General features: G+C 45.2%; 1 protein-coding gene and 1 pseudogene across 4 annotated transcripts in view; both read left to right on the top strand.

Moving 5' to 3' along the window:
- Nucleotides 1–19,601, top strand: part of UBXN2A (UBX domain protein 2A) — a 64,302-nt gene that overhangs the window by 3,073 nt on the left and 41,628 nt on the right. The window contains exons 1-2 of one of the 4 annotated variants that reach the window (XM_055253348.2): nucleotides 8,364–8,568; nucleotides 16,915–16,969. In XM_055253348.2, coding sequence (XP_055109323.1) covers nucleotides 16,929–16,969 — 41 coding nt within the window. In that variant the 5' untranslated portion in view covers nucleotides 8,364–8,568; nucleotides 16,915–16,928. Of the gene's footprint in view, nucleotides 1–8,363; nucleotides 8,569–8,644; nucleotides 8,776–14,356; nucleotides 14,483–16,914; nucleotides 16,970–19,601 lie in introns of those variants that run through there. The other 3 variants (XM_055253349.2, XM_055253350.2, XM_063623958.1) reach the window with 3 other exon arrangements.
- Nucleotides 12,330–13,826, top strand: LOC129468172 (succinate dehydrogenase cytochrome b560 subunit, mitochondrial-like; annotated as a pseudogene).

Below are 19,601 nucleotides of genomic sequence, written 5' to 3'. Positions count from 1 at the left end.
AATCCTGAAAGAACACACAGACATAGAGGGAATGAATAAGATAGGGAAGAAACCAGTAAACTACAATACAATGTGATAAGAAAGAATGAGGCAGAGACCATTAATTCCAGCAGGGATTTTAGGGAAAACCTCTGAGAGGTAATGACCCCTGAGATACGTGTTGAACCACAAAATTGTAGAAAAAAGAAAGGAAGGCTTGAAAAAGATAAGGCCTAGCAAGGTGGTTCACGCCTATAATCCTAGCACTTTGGGAGGCTGAGGTGGGAGGATGGCTTGAGCTCAGGCATTCAAGACCAGCCTGCGCAACATAGTGAGACCCCATCTCTATAAATTAAAATAAAATTTTAAAAAAGAGAAAAAGGGCTGGTTGCAGTGGCTCATGCCTGTAATTCCAGAATTTTTGGAGGCCAAGGTAGGAGAATCGCTTGAGCTCAGGATTTCAAGACCAGGCTGGGCAACGTAGTGAGACCCCATCTCTATAAATTAAAATAAAATTAAAAAAAAAAAAAAGGAGGCCAGGCGTAGTGGCTCACGCCTATAATTCCAGCACTTTGGGAGGTCAAGGTGGGTGGATCATGAGATCAGGAGTTCAAGACCAACCCGGCCAAGATGGTGAAACCCTGTCTCTACTAAAAATACAAAAAAATTAGCTGGGTATGGTGGTGGGCACCTGTAATCTCAGCTACTTGGGAGACTGAGGCAAAGAATTGCCTCAGGTTGCAGTGAGCCTAGATCACGCCACTGCACTCCAGCCTGGGCAACAGAGCGAGATTCCATCTCAAAAAAAAAAAAAGCAGGGGGCTGGGCTCAGTGGCTCTTGTCTGTAACCCCGGCACTTTGGGGGCCAAGGCAGGCAGGTCACTTGAGGACAGGAGTTCAAGATCAGCCTGGCCAACATGGCGAAACCCCATCTCTACTGAAAATACAAAAATGAGCCTGGTGATGCATACCTATAATGTAATCCCAGATACTTGGAGGCTAAGGCATGAGAATCACTTGAACCTGAAAGGCGGAGGGTGCAGTAAGCCAAGACCTCACCACTGCACTCCAACCTGGGCAACGGAGTGCAACCCTGTCTCAGAAACAAAAATAAGAAAAGAAAAGAGATATGGAAGAGTTGCCTGTTTTCTACAGTACGTACTACAGGAAATAACTAAAGCGTTGGTTAAATATTTTTTGAACTTAAAAAAAAGCCTGCAGTACATGCAAGAGGTGGCAAGATACTAAGGAATGCTCAGATCAAAAGCTAAGTCACAGCAGGAACCCAGAACCAATAAGCAAGGGCTCTGAAGACAGCTTTCATTTCCAATGCATTTGCTCAACCCCAGTGAATTTGACCTATTTTCTCTGCTTGAAGAAATGCAAGGCCGGGCACAGTGGCTCACACCTGTAATCCCAGCACTTTGGGAGGCCAAGGTGGGTGGATCATGAGTTTAGGAATTCAGGACCAGCCTGAGCAACATAGTGAAACCCTGTCTCTACTACAAATACAAAAATTAGCCAGGCGTGATGGCAGGCAACTGTAATCCCAGTTACTCAGGAGGCTGAGGCAGGAGAACCACTTGAACCCGGGAGGCAGGGATTGCAGTGAGCCGAGATCACGCCATTGCACTCCAGCCTGGGTGACAGAGCGAGACTCCGTCTCAAAATCTCAAAAAAAAAAAAAAGGAGGCCAGGTGCAGTGGCTCACACCTGTAATCCCAGAACTTTGGGAGGCTGAGGCAGGCGGATCACGAGGTCAGGAGTTCGAGACCAACCTGGCCAACATGGTGAAACCCCATCTCTCTAAAAATACAAAAATTAGCCAGGCATGGTGGTGGGCACCTGTAATCCCAGCTAGTCGAGAGGCTGAGGCAGGAGAATTGCTTGAATTCCAGAGGCAGAGGTTGCGGTGAGCCGAGATCATGCCACTGCACTCTATCCTGGGTGACAGAGCAGGATTTTTCCCCTCTGTCTCGGGGAAAAAAAAAAGGAAATGCAAAAGACAGTAGTAAGGCCTAAAATCTGCTAAATATATGGAATCTAATGCAAACATCCTACAAAATCCTGCTACAATAAGGATAAAGCTAAGTATGAGTAAATTAGAAATAAACCCACCAACTTTCACTCATCCCCAGGAGACTGCAAGAACTGCCCACCTTTCCCAACGCTGACACTAAGAGTGGGGAGCGGGGGGTGGGGGTGGGGGGGCGGTGGGAGGGTCCCTTGAGAATTCATAACAACACACTGTTCAACAGGTTTACAGCCTGAATTCACCAAGGCTAGGTATGAAGACCCTCAGGACAATAATTTAGGTTAAATAGACTTGAGTCAAAAGTGATCCTAAGCATAAAGCAGAAGCAAACATAAATCATCTCTGACAGACTATACCTTCAACAGAAGGCACAAAAATAAAGTCCCATGAATATGATTCACAGTAAAAACAGAAAATCACAAAAGAATCATGACAACCAGGCACGGTGGCTCACGCCTATAATCCCAGCACTTCGGGAGGCCGAGGCAGGTAGATAGCTGAGGTCAGGAGTTCGAGGCTAGCCTGGCCAACATGGTGAAACCCCGTCTTTACTAAAAATACAAAAATTAGCTGGGTGTGGTGGTGTAAGCCTGTAATCCCAGCTACTCGGGAGGCTGAGGCAGGAGAATCGCTTGAACCCGGGAGGCGGAGGTTGTAGTGAGCCGAGATCGCACCACTGCACTCCAGCCCAAGCAACAAAGCAAGACTCTCTCAAAAAACAAACAAACAAAAAAATGGAGCAAACACCTAAATGTCAGAGATAAAGCTATAAAATATTTAGAAAAAAACAAATCTTCATGACATTGGATCTGGCAATAGTTTCTTGGATATGACACCAAAAGTACAGGCAAAACAAGAATAAATTAATTTGACTGAAATTTTAAACTTTTGTGTATCAAAGGATACTAACCCCAAAGTGAAAACACAATTCACAGAATCGGAGGAAAGATTTGCAAATCACATATCTGATAAGGGATTACTATACACAATATGTATTTTTTAAAACCCAAAAACTCCTGTAACTCAACAACAACAAAAAACCTATTTGAAAATTCGCAAGGACTTAAACAGGCATTTCTCCAAAGAAAATATACAAATAGCCAATAGGCACATGAAAAGATATTCAACATCACTAGTCATCAGGGAAATGCAAATCAAAACCATAGTGAGATACGCTTCATACTCATTAGGGTGGGGTAGGTATAAACACACATACACATACACACACAGAGAAAATAACAAGTGTTGGGAGGATGTAGAGAAATTGGAACTCTGGTACATTGCTGGTAGGAATGTAAGATGGTGCTGCTATTTGGAAAATAATATGACTGTTCCTTGAAAAGTTAAACACACAAATACCCTATTCCACTTCTAGGTATATACTCAAAAAAAATTGAAAGGGCCAAGCACGGTGGCCCACACCTGTAAACCCAGCACTTTGGGAAGCCGAGGTGGGTGGATCACCAGAGGTCAGGAGTTCAAGACCAGCCTGGTCAACATGGCAAAAAAACCCATCTCTACTAAAAATGCAAAAATTAGCTGGGCATGGTTGGGGGGCACCTTTAATCCCAGCTACTCAGAAAAGCTGAGGTGAGAGAATCCCTTGAACCTGGGAGGGGGAGGCTGCAGTGAGCCAAGATTGCACCACTGCACTCCAGCCTGGGCGACAGAGGGAGGCTGTCTCAAAAATTAATTAATTAAATAAATAAATATTCTTGCCACAATAAAACAAAAATTAAAAAAAAATTGAAAGTAAGCAGTCAATCAAATACTTGTATACCAAAGTCCATACCAGCATTATTCAAGATAGCAGAAAGGTGGAAGCAACCCAAATGGCCATCAACATATGAATGGATAAACAAAATGTAATATGTAATACATACAATGGAATCTTATTCAACCATAAACGGGAATGATATACTGACACATGCTACAACATGAATTAACTTGAAAATAATTATGCTAAGTGAAATAAGCCGGACACAAAGGAACAAATATTGTAGGAGTCCACGTATATGAGGTATCTAGAATTCATAGAGACAGAAAGTAGAATAGGCTGTGCATGGTGGCTCAGACCTGTAATCATAGCACTTTGGGAGGCCAAGGTGGGAGGATTGCTTTGAGTCCAGGAGTTTGAGACTAGCCTGGGCAACTTGGTGAAAATCCTATCTCAAAAAAAAAGAAAAAAAAGAAAAAGAAAGTAGAATAGAGATTACCATGGGCTGCGGAGATGGAGGGAGACTCTGTCTCAAAAAAAAAAAAAACGAAAAAGAAAAACATACAGCTAACATCATACTCAATGGTGAAAGACTGAAAGCTTTTTCTCTAAAATTAGGAACAAGACAAGCCCACTCGTCATTTTTTGAGGGAGAGTCTTGCTCTGTCACCCAGGCTGGAGTGCGGTGGCGTGATCTCGGCTCACTGCAACCTCTGCCTCCTGGGTTCAGGCAATTCTCCTGCCTCAGCCTCCCAAGTAGCTGGGATTACAGGTGCCTGCCACCATGCCTGGCTAATTTTTGTATTTTTAGTAGAGACAGGGTTTCACCATGTTGCCCAGGCTGGTCTCGAAATCATGGCCTCAAGTGATTCACCTGCCTAAGCCTCCCAAAGGGCTGGGATTAAAGGCATGAGCCACCGTCCCCGGCCTCATCATTTCTTTTCTTTTTTTTTTAAGTCTAGTAACGGAGTCTCGCTATGTTGCCCCAGGTTGGTCTCAAATTCCTGGGCTCAAGCAATTCTCCTGCCTCAGCCTCCCAAAGTGCTGAGATTACAGATGTAAGCCACCACACCCAGCCTCTTCTATTCAACATTGTACTGGAAGTTCTAGCTAGAGCGGTTAGACAATAAAAAGAAATAAAAGGCATCCACATTAGAAAGAAAGAAAACTGAGGCCAAGTGTGGTATCTCATACCTGTAATCCCAGTGCTTTGGGAGGCCCAAGCAGGAGGACAGTTTGAGGCCAGGGGTTTGAGACCAGCTTGGGCAACACAGTGAAACTCCAACTCTACAAAAAAAAAAATTTTTTTTAATTGGTTAGGCATGGTAGCACACATCTGTGGTCCTAGCTACTCAGGACACGATGGTGGAAGGATCACTTGAGCCCAGGAGTTCGATATCAACCCGGGTAATGTAAGGAGACCCCATCTCTAGCAAATAATTAGAGCTAATAAATGAATTCAGCAAAGTTGTTAGATACAAGATCAACACACAAAATCAGTGGTATTTCCAAATACTGGCAATAAAAAATCTAAAAAGGAAATAAATCAACTCCTTTTACAATAGCATCAAAAAGAATAAAATACTTTGAAATATATTTAACCAAAGAGTATGAGACTTGTACATGGAAAACTATAAAACACTGCTGAAAGAAATGAAAGAAGGTCTAAGTATGGTCATGTATTGCTTAACAATGGGGGCACCTTCTGAGAAATGTGTCGTGTAAGTGATTTCGTCGTTGTGTGAACATCACAGAGTATACTTACACAAACATGGATGGTATAGAGTACTACACATCTAGGCAATATGGCATAGCCTTGCTCCCAGGCTACAAACCTGGACAGCAATGTTACTGTATTGAATACTGTAGACAATTGTAACAGTATTTGTGTATCTAAACATAGAAAAGATACAGTAAAAATATGGCCTTATAATCTTATGTGACCACCATCATATATGCTGTAAGTCATGGACCAAAATGTTGTTATGTGGCGCACGACTATAAATGGAAAAATATTCATGCTTAAGGATTTGAAGACTATACACACACACACACACACACACACACACACGTATATTATATTATATATATTTTTTGAGTCAGAGTCTCCCTTTGTGGCCCAGGCTGGAGTGCAGTGGCGCGATCTCGGCTCACTGCAACCTCTGCCTCCCAAGTTCAAGTGATTCTCCTGCCTCAGCCTCCTGAGTAGCTGGGATTACAGGCACACACCACCATGCCCAGCTAATTTTTTTGTATTTTTAGTAGAGATAGGGTTTCACCATGTTGGTCAGGCTGGTCTCGAACTCCTGACCTTGTGATCCCAACGCTTCGGCCTCCCAAAGTGCTGGGATTACAGGTGTGAGTCATTGCACCAGGTAGAAGACTTAATATTGTTAAGATATCAATACTCCAGCTGGGTGTGTTGGCTCACACCTGTAATCCCAGCACTTTGGGAGGCTGAGGCGGGTGGATCATCTAAGGTCAGGAGTTCGAGACCAGCCTGACCAACATGGTGAAACTGTCTCTACTAAAAATTCAAAAATTAGCTGGGCTTGGTGGCGCATGCCTGTAATCCCAGCTACTTGGGAGGCTGAGGCAGGAGAATTGCTAGAACCTGGGTGGCGGAGGTTGTGGTGAGCCGAGATCATACCATTGCACTCCAGCCTGGGCAACAAGAGCGAAACTCCATCTCAAAAAAAAAAAAATTGAAGGTATCAATACTCCTCAAATTGATCTACCAATTCAAAGCAATCCCTGTCAAAATCCCAGTGGCCCCCCTCACTTTTTTTTTTTTCTTTAGCAGCAATAGAAAAGCTGAGCTAAAATTCATACAGAATTTCGAGGGACGAAACAATCTTGAAAAAGAAGAGCAAAGTTGGAGGACTCAAACTTCCTGATTTCAAAACCTATTATAAAGCTACAGTAATCAAAATAGTATGGTACTAGCATAAAGATAAGATATATAATCAATGGAATCGAATTGAGAGTACAGAAATAAATTTATACATCCATGGTCAATTGATTTTCGACAAGGGAAGAATCCTCTCTTCATTAAATGGTGCTGGGACCAAAAAATCGGAAGAGCTCTCACAGAAGGGTCAAAGAAAAGTCTCTTTGCCTAACGGGATCAATTTAACTCCTTATTGTGCTTCAGCAGACATGATCTCATGAGCAGTGATATTTGAACTCACCACGGGCTCCCAAAATTGCTGAACAGGAGATGAGGGAGGTGGTGGTGGGGGGAACAGCATGGGTCTGTAGGTGAGGATCAATCTCAATCTGAGTCCCAGCACTAAAGACTTACAAATAAATCCGGATTTAGGCAAACTAAGACTTTATTCGGAAAGGATTATTGCAACAGGGGGGAAAAGGACTATTGCAATAAGGGTGGAGAACTATTGTAATAGGAAGAAGGACTGTTGCAATAGGGAGAATGCTGGACTATAAAATAAAAAAACAAATCTGGATATACTTAAGGAGAGAGTTCAGTGGAAGAGATCCAAGAAAAGGGAAAGAAACTATTGCAACTGAGAGTGGGGATTGGGGGAGGCTACCGCAACCGGGAGAACCCTCCAACCATGAGATCTGCAGCAATCTCCTGGGTCAGGCAGAAAAGGGCTTTCCTTTTACAGAGATGAGTGAACGGGGCTAGAAAGACGCGGGTGTGGGGAAGTGGGGAGAAGAATGGAGGTGGCAGCGATGAGACTACACAGAGACTGTTTCCCTGGGGTCCGTCTGTTTTCAGGCGGTGGATGAGGAGGGCTGCTTGCTGGCTGCGGCTGAGGCTCGGTCACCGTGTAGATAGGCCCAGGGAGAGCTGCTTCACTCAAGTCCTGTCAAGTCAAGGCAGCCGGGATTTGTCCACATCGTGAGTACAGGCAGGTCAACTATTTGTGAGGCGAAGAACTGGAATTTAGAGGGTCTGGGCCTGACCTTGTCACAGCTAACGACGGGGGCATCCTTGAGTCCTGACCAAGTCACATGCGGAAGGGCGTTTGCGTGTAGTAAGTCCTTTTACTAAGAACACAAAGGGGCTGGGCGCGGTGGCTCACGCCTGTAATCCCAGCACTTTGGGAGGCCGAGGCGGGCGGATCACCTGAGGTCAGGAGTTCAAGACCAGCCTGGCCAACATGGTGAAACCCCGTCTCTACTAAAAATATAAAAATTAGCCGGGCGTGGTGGCAAGCGCCTGTAATCCCAGCTACTCAAGAGGCTGAGGCAGGAGACTCGCTCGAATCCGGGAGGTGGAGGTTGCGGTGAGCCAAGATCGCGCCATTGCACTCCAGCCTGGGGGACAAGAGCGAGACTTAGTCTCAAAAAAAAAAAAAAAAAAAAGGTGGGTGGGGGTTTCTTCAATGTCGCTGTCCACAGGGTTCAGGTCAAGTTCAACATTGTCAGAATGCAGGGACGTCTCTCCATGGTTTCTGAGGCTGAGGAGGAACCCAGGTAAGCACACGCTGGGCTCTCTGGTGAGCACACACCGAGCTGCCTGCATCTCCCCTGCCCAAGATGCAGCCAGCCGCCCGGCCAGTGGCGGGAAGGGGAGGCGGCCATTAGCGCCGTTCCCGCCGGGACTTGAAGCGCCTGGCCGCGGCAAGCCCCGCCCTCGGCGCGCGCTCCTCGGGTCTGCGCGGAGCCGGCGTCGGCGCGCGCTAGGGTGCCTGGCGAAGACCGAGAGAAGCTGGCGGGATCTCAGCGGCGCGGCCGCGGAACCTGAGGCGGTCTGGGGCGGCGGCGCTCCGGCTCTGAAGGGCTCCAGCCAAACGGAGCCCGCGGCCAAACGGTGCCTGCGGTGCCTGAGCTGAGTGAGGCCGAGGCCGGGAGGCCGTGCCCGGAGGTGAGCTTCCCGGGGCCGCGCCGCGTCCGGCGGGGTGAGGGCGGGGCTGGGCGGCCGCCTGCGGGTGGGGCTGAGGGGTCGCGGCCTGTGGCCGGGCCGTCGCGGATCGTCGGTGTCTGGGGGAGTCTCGCTCCGGAGGGCCGCGTGTTTGCGACTCAGGAAGGGGCGCCGGCGGCGGAGCCCGGGCCAGGGTCCCGCCCAGCCCAGGTGAGCGACGACCCCGAGCCCCTGACTGCCTGCGGCTTGACTCCCGAGCTAGCTGAAGGCACAGCTCCTGGTTCTCTCATAGGGCGTTCCGAAACTTAACAGTTATGCGCAGCACAATGTTTCTATTTTCAAAGGCGAACGCTGCACGATCGCAGTCCAGTGATACAAAGTATGCCTATTAGTGACTTCACCCGTCTCCCACCACTCACTTTCTTTGATATTTTGAAGGCCTGGTGTTCGCTGATTTCACATTTCCGTAATTTCTTCTTTGTGACTTTTTTTTCCTTTTCGCTGCCAGTAATAAAAGAGTTTATTACTTGTCAGCAATGATGAATGTTCGTGTGGCGTCCAGCGTTGGTTCCTATGTACGTAATTTGAGATAAGTAAAGATAGGAAACTGCTGATTTGTTTTGATGCGAATGCAGAAAATAATGTGATAGTATGAAGTCTGGCGGGTTGCAGTTTGTTTTTAGGGGGGAAACTTTAAAAGTTCATGTTGTGTCTTCTGTCTATGCTGAAAGTCGGATTTATTTAAAAGGCAATTCAGTGAATACAGAGTATCTTTGTATAACACTAATGTTAGTGCTAGGCATTGGCGGAGTCCCAAAATGTGTAAAAAATATGTGCAGGAGGGAGTGGTTAAGCACACTAGTGATATGAGGCTGACTGCAGTCCAGTGTTAATGGAAGCTCACACTTACTGAGCAGTTGTTTTCAGCTGGGCACTGTGGAGGATACTTTACTTGCATTTTAATTTAATAACGTATAATAATTAGCATACACTTGATTGAATTTTTTCATTCAAAAAATTTTAGTACCCACTGTGTACTGAATGCTAAGGATACGATAGTGACAATTACAGACTCTGCCTTTAGACTATACAGTGTCATTGGGCAAAACAGGTATTAAGCAAATAATCAGGGCCCAGAGCGATGGCTGACGCCTGTAATCCCAGCACTTTGAAAGGCTGAGGTGGGCGGATCACCTGAGGTCACGAGTTCTAGAGCAGCCTAGCCAACATGGTGAAACCCCATCTCTCTCTACTAAAGATACAGAAATTAGCTGGGTGTGTTGAGCGGCGCCTGTAATCCCAGCTACTCAGAAAAACTGAGGCCGGAGAATCGCTTGAGCCCGCGAGAGGTGGAGGTTGCAGTGAGCCAAGATGGTGCCACTGCACTCCAGCCTGGGTGACAGAGCGGGACTCCATCTCAAAAAATAAAATAAATAATCACACAAATAAATGTCAATAAGCCAAGACAGAGGCTAAAACAAAGAATGTAAGTTGTTTTTGAGAGAAGGTAACAGGGGGACTTATCCCAGCTGGCAAAGTTTTCCTAAGAAAGTAATCTTTGAGCTCAGATATTAGGGATAAATAGGAATTAGGGGAAGATGACTCCCAAAGGAGAGAAGAAAGGCTCAGGCAAAGGAAATAGATGGCGCGGAGGCTATGGAAGATGGTCATTTCAGGAACTTCCGCAGTTGTTGTATGGGAAGCAAAAGGGTGCTGTGATAAAGTAGGTTAGGGCCAGAGAGATGATGCAGGGCTTGTTTGTTTGTTTGTTTGTTTTGATACAGAGTCTCGCTCTGTCACCCAGACTGGAGTGCAGTGGCACGATCTCGGCTCACTGCAATCTCCTCTGGATTCAAGCGATTCTCCTGCCTTAGCCTCCTGAGTAGCTGGGACTATAATGCGTGCCACCATGCCCGGCTAATTTTTGTATTTTTAGTAGAGACGGGGTTTCACTGTGTTGGTCAAACTGGTCTGAAAATCCTGACCTCTGGTGATCCACCCGCCTCGGCCTCCCGGAGTGCTGGGATTACAGACCTGAGTCACCGTGCCCGGCTGATGCAGGGCCTTTTAAGCAATGTTAAGGATTTGGGACCAGCTTTTTTTTTTTTTTTTGAGACGGAGTCTCGCTCTGTCGCCCAGGCTGGAGTGCAGTGGCGCAATCTCGGCTCACTGCAAGCTCCGCCTCCCGAGTTCACGCCGTTCTCCTGCCTGAGCCTCTCCGAGTAGCTGGGACTACAGGCGCCCGCCACCATGCCCGGCTAATTTTTTTTTTTTTGTATTTTTAGTAGAGACGGGGTTTCACCGTGGTCTCGATCTCCTGACCTCGTGATCCGCCCACCTCGGCCTCCCAAAGTGCTGGGATTACAAGCGTGAGCCACCGCTCCCAGCCGGGACCAGCTTTTTCTGTTTCTTTTTCTTTTTTTAACTTTTATAGAAAAATTTTCAAACCACTCAGATGTAGGGAGAGAACAGTACAATGAACTCTCCTGTAATATTACCCAAATGGCTTGGACGCTATTTTAACAGTATTAGGAAGTCGTTTAAAGGTTTAACTCCGTCAGAAAAAAAAAAAGTTTAAAGCAAGGTAAGTCTTACTACAAACAACTTTTTTTTTTTTTTTTGAGATGGAGTCTCGCACAGGCAGGAGTGCAGTGGTGCAATCTCCGCTCACTGCAACCTCTGCCTCCCGGGTTCAAGCAATTCTCCTGCCTCAGCCTCCCGGGTAGCTGGGATTACAGGCATGCGCCACCATGCCTGGCTAGTTTTTTGTATTTTTGGTAGAGACAGGGTTTCACTGTGTTGGCCAGGCTGGTCTCAAACTCCAGACCTCGTGATCTGCCCACCTCAGCCTCCCAAAGTGCTGGAATTACAGGCGTGAGCCACCGTGCCTGGCCAACTTTTTATTTCAAAAAGTCACCCTGACTGCTGTGTAGAAACTAGATTGGATGGGGACAAGAATGGAAGTGAGGAGACCACCTAGAGTTGATGGTGGTTGGGACTAGAGTTGTGGCAATGAAGGTGTTGAAAATTTAAGAGTACCTAACTGATCTCTTCTCATGTTAATAATTTTATATTCACACCTATTGGAGGAATCATGGAAGGTTTTCTAAAGGAGATTGTATGTATGTATGTTTTTATTTATTTGAGATGGAGTTTTGTTCTTGCCACCCAAGTTGGAGTGCAGTGACCCAATCTTGGCTCATGGCAACTTCTGCCTCCTGGGTTCAAGCAATTCTCCTGCCTCAGCCTCCCTAGTAGTTGGGATTACAGGTACGCACCACCAGGCCCAGCTAATTTTGTATTTTTAGTAGAGAGAGACAGGGTTTCACGATGTTGGTCAGGCTGGTCTCGAACTCCTGACCTCAGGTGATCTGCCCGTCTTGGCCTCCCAAAGTGCTGGGATTATAGGCTTAAACCACCATGCCCAGCTAGAGGAGATTGTATTTAAAATGGGCTTTGCACTTCCGTCCAGACCAGAACCCAAGATGGCTGCACTCTTTTTTTTTTTTTTTTTTTTTTTTTTTTTTTTTTTTTGAGACGGAGTCTCGCTCTGTCGCCCAGGCTGGAGTGCAGTGGCGCAATCTCGGCTCACTGCAAGCTTCGGCTCACTGCAAGCTCCACCTCCCGGGTTCACGCCATTCTCCTGCCTCAGCCTCTCCAAGTAGCTGGGACTACAGGCGCCCACCACCACGCCTGGCTAATTTTTTGTATTTTTAGTAGAGACGGGGTTTCACCGTGGTCTCGATCTCCTGACCTCATGATCCGCCCGCCTCGGCCTCCCAAAGTGCTGGCATTACAAGCGTGAGCCACCGCGCCCGGCCAACTCTTGCTGAGACATGTTGGAGTGGTCATTGCCTCCGAGCGTGCTTTAGCCCTGAGCTTTGTATCAGAAATGCTGTTCCTTTGGGAACCATGGCCAAAGAAGAGATGGAATGGTTCTGGAATAAGAACACAGGTTCAAACCATCCCTTATCTCACCATGTCGCTATCTACAGTTGGTCTCTTCCCATGGCGATGTCCGTCTGCCAACATGGCACTGCTATTGCTGAGTACAGGGGTCTCTTTTTGGCATGTCAGCCCTGTTACTCCCTGGGAAGTTTGAAACTCATTGGTCCCTGTGTCTGGGGCCAGCACTGATGGACACAACTAAGTTTGCACTCGTCTTCCCTCTCATGTATCATACCTGGAATGGGATCCAAAACTTGATGTGGGACCTAGGAAAAGGCCTGAAGATTCTCCAGCTATACCAGTCTGGAGTGTTTGTCCTGATTCTTACTGGGTTATTTGTAGGGCTGGCAGCCGTGTGAAGAACTGAGGTGACCAGCATCATCTTCCTACACATTACTGTATTCACCCATCTTTCAGTTTGTCAGTCTTATCTCCAGCCTGGGAAAAGTTCTTCTTATTTGTTTGGATCCTTTTGCGCTTTCAGATCCTCTTGGAACAGTACAGTACCTTGTAGACCGTTATAGTGGAAAAGGGTCTAGTTTTCCCCTTATTTCTAAAGATGGGGTGGCTGCAAAAACTCCCCTTTTTTTGCCCACAGCTTGCCTCATCTGGGCCTAGAAGCAGTTATTCTCTCTCCATATTGGGCTTTGATTTGTGCTGAAGGTCAGCTTTTGGCTCCTTCTTCCTGGGATATTGGAAACAATGCCAGCTCTGTGGCTTCTGCTCTGGGGACTGGGGGTGAGGCTTTGGGTGCCACTGCCTGTGAGTTGCTGGCTTAAAGGACAGTTCTGTTCATTGGTGAGAGCCAGGCCATTAACACCTACGCAGTGTTACTGAAAGAAGAGAGGTGGGAGTGGAGCAGAATTAGTCTATCCCAGCTAGAGAAATAAAGAGGACTAGTTAGTTCTTGGAGCAGCTGCTTTGAGGAGAAAATATATAGCTTTTGACCCAAGAGGAAGATCCAGAAAATTATTGAATATATTAAAGTTTTTTTTTCTTGCATTTCTAGAAAAGCCTCTTAATTTTATGCTTTCTCATCCAAGTCATGTGCCATTTTTTTCTGAAACTGAATTAAAATACTTACTAAAGAAAAAAGGGGGGGGTCCTTTGTGACATAACATTTCAGTATGGAGCTCTGGAATGAGAATGTCCTGGAATGAGAATGTCTTGGTCAGCCCTGGAATGACTCAGTAAGTAACCTTGCCAGTCTCTGCTTAAGTGTCACCTTTTCCATAGGGTTTTCTCATTTAAATTACTGTTGTCACTACTACTTCGGTCCTTGGAGTATATAACTATCCCATTAAAAATATATTTTCTTCATTACTATGATTACAGCTAAAATAAGCTGAAACTTTCCAAAAGATTTCATTTTCTATCACTTAGTATGTAGTAAACCAGAATTCACAAAATATACAAATGAACTGTCTTTTAAGTATTTGGTTCTGATGCTATCATAGTTAGTTGCTCTTGGAGGCTTGGGGGCCTAATCACATTCCATAGAAGATCTAAGTAAAAGGAACCCAACATGGAAGTGTGATCCATTGGTTTCTTTTCCCTCGTGTTTAATACCTGGAATGGCCTTATCCTTAAAAAGAAACTTAAGCTTCTATATCAAGATAGCATGTCTGGTTGTATAATACCTTGATACAAATCCATAATCTAAAAAAAAAGTGGCCAGTTTTTTGTTTGTTTTTGCATTTTTTTCTCCTCAAATTCCTTTTGACCATGAAATATATGTTTTAAAAAATAAAATTGTAATGTGCAATTTTTAATTTAATTTTTAATTATGCATTTAATTCTTTTTTTTCCTTCTCTCTCTCTTTTTTTTTTTTTTTTTTGAGACAGAGTCTCACTCTGTCGCCCAGGCTGAACTGGAGTACAGTGGCATGATCTCAGCTCACTGCAACCTCTGCCTCCCAGGTTCAAGCAATTCTCGTGCCTCAGCCTCCCGAGTAGCTGGGGATTATAGGTGTGTGTTCCCACGTCCGGCTAGTTTTTGTATTTTTAGTAGGCACAGGGTTTTGTCAGGTTGGCCAGCCTGGTCTCAAACTCCTGGCCTCAAGTGATTTGCCCCCCTGGGCCTCCCAAAGTGTGGGGATTACAGGCATGAGCCACTGTGTCCAGCCACATTTAATTCTTTTATTTATTTATTTATTTATTTATTTATTTATTTTAGGCAGAGTTTCAATTCGACGTCCAGTCTGGAGTGCAGTAGTGCAATCTCAGTTCACTGCAACCTTTGTTTTCGGGTTCAAGCGATTCTCCTGCCTCAGCCTCCTGAGTAGCTGGGACTACAGGCGTGTGCCATCATGCCTGGCTAATTTTTGTTTTTTGTTTGTTTGTTTGTTTGTTTTGTTGTTTTTAGGCGTAGTCTCGCTCTGTCACCAGGCTGGAGTGCAGTGGCGCGATCTTGGCTCACTGCAACGTCTGCCTCCCGGGTTCAAGCGATTCCCCTGCCTCAGCCTCCTGAGTAGCTGGGACTACAGGCGTGCGCCACCACACCTGGCTATTTTTTTTTTGCATTTTAGTAGAGATGGGGTTTCACCATGTTGGCCAGGATGGTCTCCATCTCCTGACTTCGTGATCCACCCACCTCAGCCTCCCAAAGAGCTGGGATTACAGGCATGAGCCACTGTGCCTGGCCAATTTTTGTATTTTTAGTAGAGATGGAGTTTCACCATATTGGCCAGGCTGGTCTTGAACTCCTGACCTCAAGTGATCCACCTGCCTCAGCCTCCCAAAGTGCTGGGATTACAGATGTGAGCCACCACGCCTGGCCCTGTCCTTATCATTCTTTGGGTACCTTTTCTGGGGCAAAACTTTCCATGTTCATCTTTCTCTGCCCCAGTCCTGAAGTTATCCTTTTCTCGAAGGAGTCATTTAAGAAAAACATTCTCCTTACACAGTAGAATATTTAGAAACCAAGATATAGGCACTTGGTGTGCTCATTGCTTCTGGTATGTCATTGCTTCCAGGCCTTCTCAGCAGACCAGTGGTTTGGACTACACCTGTCACTTGGTGTCCCTGGAAGATTGGTTCCAAGACCCCCATAGATACCAAAATCTGCTGATGCTTAAGTCCCTTGCATAAAATAGCATACTATTTGCAGATAACGTATGCACATCCTCCTGTATACTGTAAATCACCTTTAAATTACTTATAATAACTGATACTGTGTAAATAGCTGTTATGTAATTTTAAAATTTGTATTATTTTTTGTTGTATTGTTTTTCTTATTTTTTTTTCCTTGAGTATTTTTGATCCATGATTGGTTGAGCCTGCAGATGCATAGGGCTGTTGCCCAGGCTGGAGCACAGTGGCATGATGATGGCCTACTGCAGCCTTGGACTCCTGGGCTCAAGTGATCCTCCCACCTCAGCACCTCAACCTCCTGAGTAGCCGGAACCACAGAGGTGCACCGTAATGCCTGGCTAACTTTTTTTTTCTGAGATGAAGTCTTGTTCTGTTGCCCAGGCTGGAGTGCAGTGGTGTGATTTCAGCACACTGCAACCTCTGCCTCCCAGGTTCAAGTGATTCTCCTGCCTCAGCCTCCTGAATAACTGGGACTACAGGTGCATACCACCACACTCGGCTAATTTTTATATTTTTTAGAAGAGACAGGATTTCACCACGTTGGCCAGGCCTGTCTCGAACTCCTGACCTCAAGTGATCCACCCACGGCTGGGCACAGTGGCTCACACCTGTAATCCCAGCACTTTGAGAGGCCGAGGCAGGTGGATCACCTGAGGTCGGGAGTTCGAGACCAGCCTGACCAACATGGAGAAACCCCGACTCTACTAAAAATAAAAAATTAGCCAGGTGTGGTGATGCATGTCCGTAATCCCAGCTACTCGGGAGGCTGAGGCAGGAGAATCTCTGGAACCCGGGAGGTGGAGGTTGTGGTGAGCCGAGATCGTGCCATTGCACTCCAGCCTGGGCAACAAGAGCGAAACTCCATCTCAAAAATAAATAAATACAAGTGATCCACCCACCTCGGCCTCCCAAAGTGCTGGGATTACAGGCATGAGCCACTGCGCCTAGCCATTTTTTGTAGAGACAGTCTCACTATTTTACCCAGGCTGGTCTTGAACTCCTTGGCTTCAGCAATCCTCCTACCCTTTCCTCTCAAAGTGCTGGAAATACAGGTGTGAGCCACATGCCCAGTTCATTTGCTAAGTCAAATGGTATATTACACTTTTTTCATCATAAGTTTTAAGAAGTCTTTCTTTTGTCAGATTATCAGACTTGAAAATGTATTTTCTATCATTGCTTTATTTTGATGATGAAAATGACAGCTTTGAGTTTGCTCACTTTTTCTTTAGACCCTTTTAAGTAATACTTTAGGACTACATGGTAACTTACATATTAAGCTTTTTACTTACTTTCTTTTTACTTTTACAGTAAGGCGAAAGAGAATGAAAGACGTAGATAACCTCAAAAGTATAAAAGAAGAATGGTAAGTTAATTCAAACCGAATTGCTTTGTTAATGCCTTAGTTAATATTGTCCTGTATTTTTATTACATTTCACTGGCAGAGATAGTAGAGTACGTTTTAATTATGTATGACTACTTCATTGTCACCTACTATGTTGAAGTAATTTTTTTACCAGAGCTGCATTAAACAAATTTTATTGAAGTTACTGAATATTTTTTGTTACTAATTTTAAAAAGTTAAATTATCTGTGTTCATACATTACTTCTGTTATTTGGTAAATTAAATAACTATTTACCTCATTAGCCTCTTGTGATAGATATACTATTTTAGTGTCACAGTGGGAATATGGCTTTGGAGTCAAATAAACCTAGGCTCGAATCCCATCTCTGCCTTGTATTATCTCTCTGGCCTTTGGGCAGCTTAGGTAAATTCTTTGAGCCTCAATATCTCATCTATAAAATGAGGATATAAATACCTACCTATCTGAAAGGTTATATGTATGTATCTTTTTTTCTTTTTCTTTTTTTTTTTCTTTTCTTTTTACAGACAGGGTGTCTGTTGCCCAGGCTTGAGTGCAGTGGTGCAATCATAGCTTATTGGAGCCTTGAATTCCTGGGGACAAGTGATCATCTCACCTTGGCTTCCTGAGTAGCTGGGACTACAGGCTTACACCACTGCCTCCAGTTAATTTTTAAATTTGTAGCAATGAGGTCTCACTATATTGCTCAGAACTCCTGGCTTCAAGTGATCCTCCTGCCACAGCCTCTCAAAATGCTAGGATTATAAGCGTGAGCCACCATGCTTGGCCTATTATTTATTTTTTAACTCAGGTATTTATAGGCTTATATAAATATTTGATGCTAATTATATAATTGTGAGGTTGTTGGCCGGGCACAGTGGCTCACGCCTGGAATCTCAGCACTTTGGGAGGCCGAGGTAGGCGATCACCTGAGGTCAGGAGTTCGAGACCAGCCTGGACAACATGATGAAATCTCATCTCTATTAAAAATACAAAAATTAGCCAGGTGTGGTGGCAGGCACCAGTAATCCCAGCTACTCGGGAGGCTGAGGCAGGAGAATTGCTTGAACCTTAGAGGCGGAGGTTTCAGTGAGCCAAGACCACACCACTGCACTCCAGCCTGGGTGACAGAGCAAGACTCCTCCGTCTCAAAAAATAAATAAAAATAAATAAATAATTATGAAGTTGTATCAGAGGTCTCCAAGACCACCCCTAGTTTTGATGATTTACTGGAAGAATTTGTAAGATTTAGCATGTAGTTATACTCATGATTATAATTTATTACAGTGAAGGGTTACAAAGCAAAATCAGCAAAGGGAAAAAGTGCATGGAGAAAACCAGGCACAAGCTTCCAGGGGTCCTCACCCAGTGGAGTCACCCAGGATGTATTTAATTCCCCCAATAACAAGTTGTGACAAATACATGTGAAGTATTATCTACCAGGAAAGCTCACTGTAGATGAGCCTAGAGTTTTTAGTGGGAGCTAGTCACATCCTAAAATTTCAGACTATCATAAGGAAAGCAGGAGTTCAATATAAATCACATTGTTTGTATAAACTGTACATTGAGCCATCCTTATAAATTTAGGGTTATGGGAACCTTCTAGAAATCCAAGTTTGCAGATGCGGCCGGGCGCGGTGGCTCATGCCTGTAATCCCAGCACTTTGGGAGGCCAAGGCGGGTGGATCACGAAGTCAGGAGATCGAGACCATCCTGGCTAACACGGTGAAACCCCGTCTCTACTAAAAATACAAAAAAATAATTAACTGGGCATGGTGGCGGGCACCTCTAGTCCCAGCTACTTGGGAGGCTGAGGCAGGAGAATGGCATGAACCCGGAAGGTGGAGCTTGCAGTGAGTCGAGATCACGCCACTGCACTCCAGCCTGGGCGACAGAGCGAGACTCTGTCTCAAAAAAAAAAACAAAACAGAAATCCAAGTTTGCAGATGCCAGCCCAGGACCAACCTTGTAAGCAAGTCTTTCAAAAGATAGCAATCAGATCTGCTATATTAACTCATTTCTGCACAATAATAGATTGAATGACTGATTTGAAATGGTAAAATTAACTTAGAACAGGCCTGTTTTAAAATGGCTTTATTGAAATATAATTCACGTACCATATAATTCATTCACTTAAAATGTATAGTTCAATAGTTTTTAGTACATTCACAGATTTTTGCAGTCATTAACATAGTCAATTTTCGCGCATTTATATTACCCCAAAGAGAAACCCCATATCCATTAGCAATCCCACCCATTGTCCTATGCCTTGCCCCTGACAACCATGAAACTGCTTTCTTTTTTTGAGACAGAATCTCACTCTGTTGCCCAGGCTGGAGTGCAGCGGCGTGATCTCGGCTCACTGCAACCTCCACCTCCCAGGTTCAAGCAATTCCCCTGCCTCAGCCTCCCGAGTAGCTGGGATTACAGGCACGCACCACCATGCTCAGCTAAGTTTTTTGTATTTTTTGTAGAGATGGGGTTTCACCATATTGGCCAGTCTGGTCTCAAACTCCTGATCTCAGGTGATCTGCCCACCTTGGCCTCCCAGAGTTCTGCGATTGCAGGTTTGAGCCACCACGCCTGGCCGTCTGCTTTCTATTTCTACAGATTTACCTGTTCTGGACATTTCAT

This window comes from Symphalangus syndactylus, chromosome 18 (genome assembly GCF_028878055.3).
Source record: "Symphalangus syndactylus isolate Jambi chromosome 18, NHGRI_mSymSyn1-v2.1_pri, whole genome shotgun sequence".
Lineage (NCBI taxonomy): Eukaryota > Metazoa > Chordata > Mammalia > Primates > Hylobatidae > Symphalangus > Symphalangus syndactylus.
This window is presented reverse-complemented; position numbering and strand designations above follow the sequence as displayed.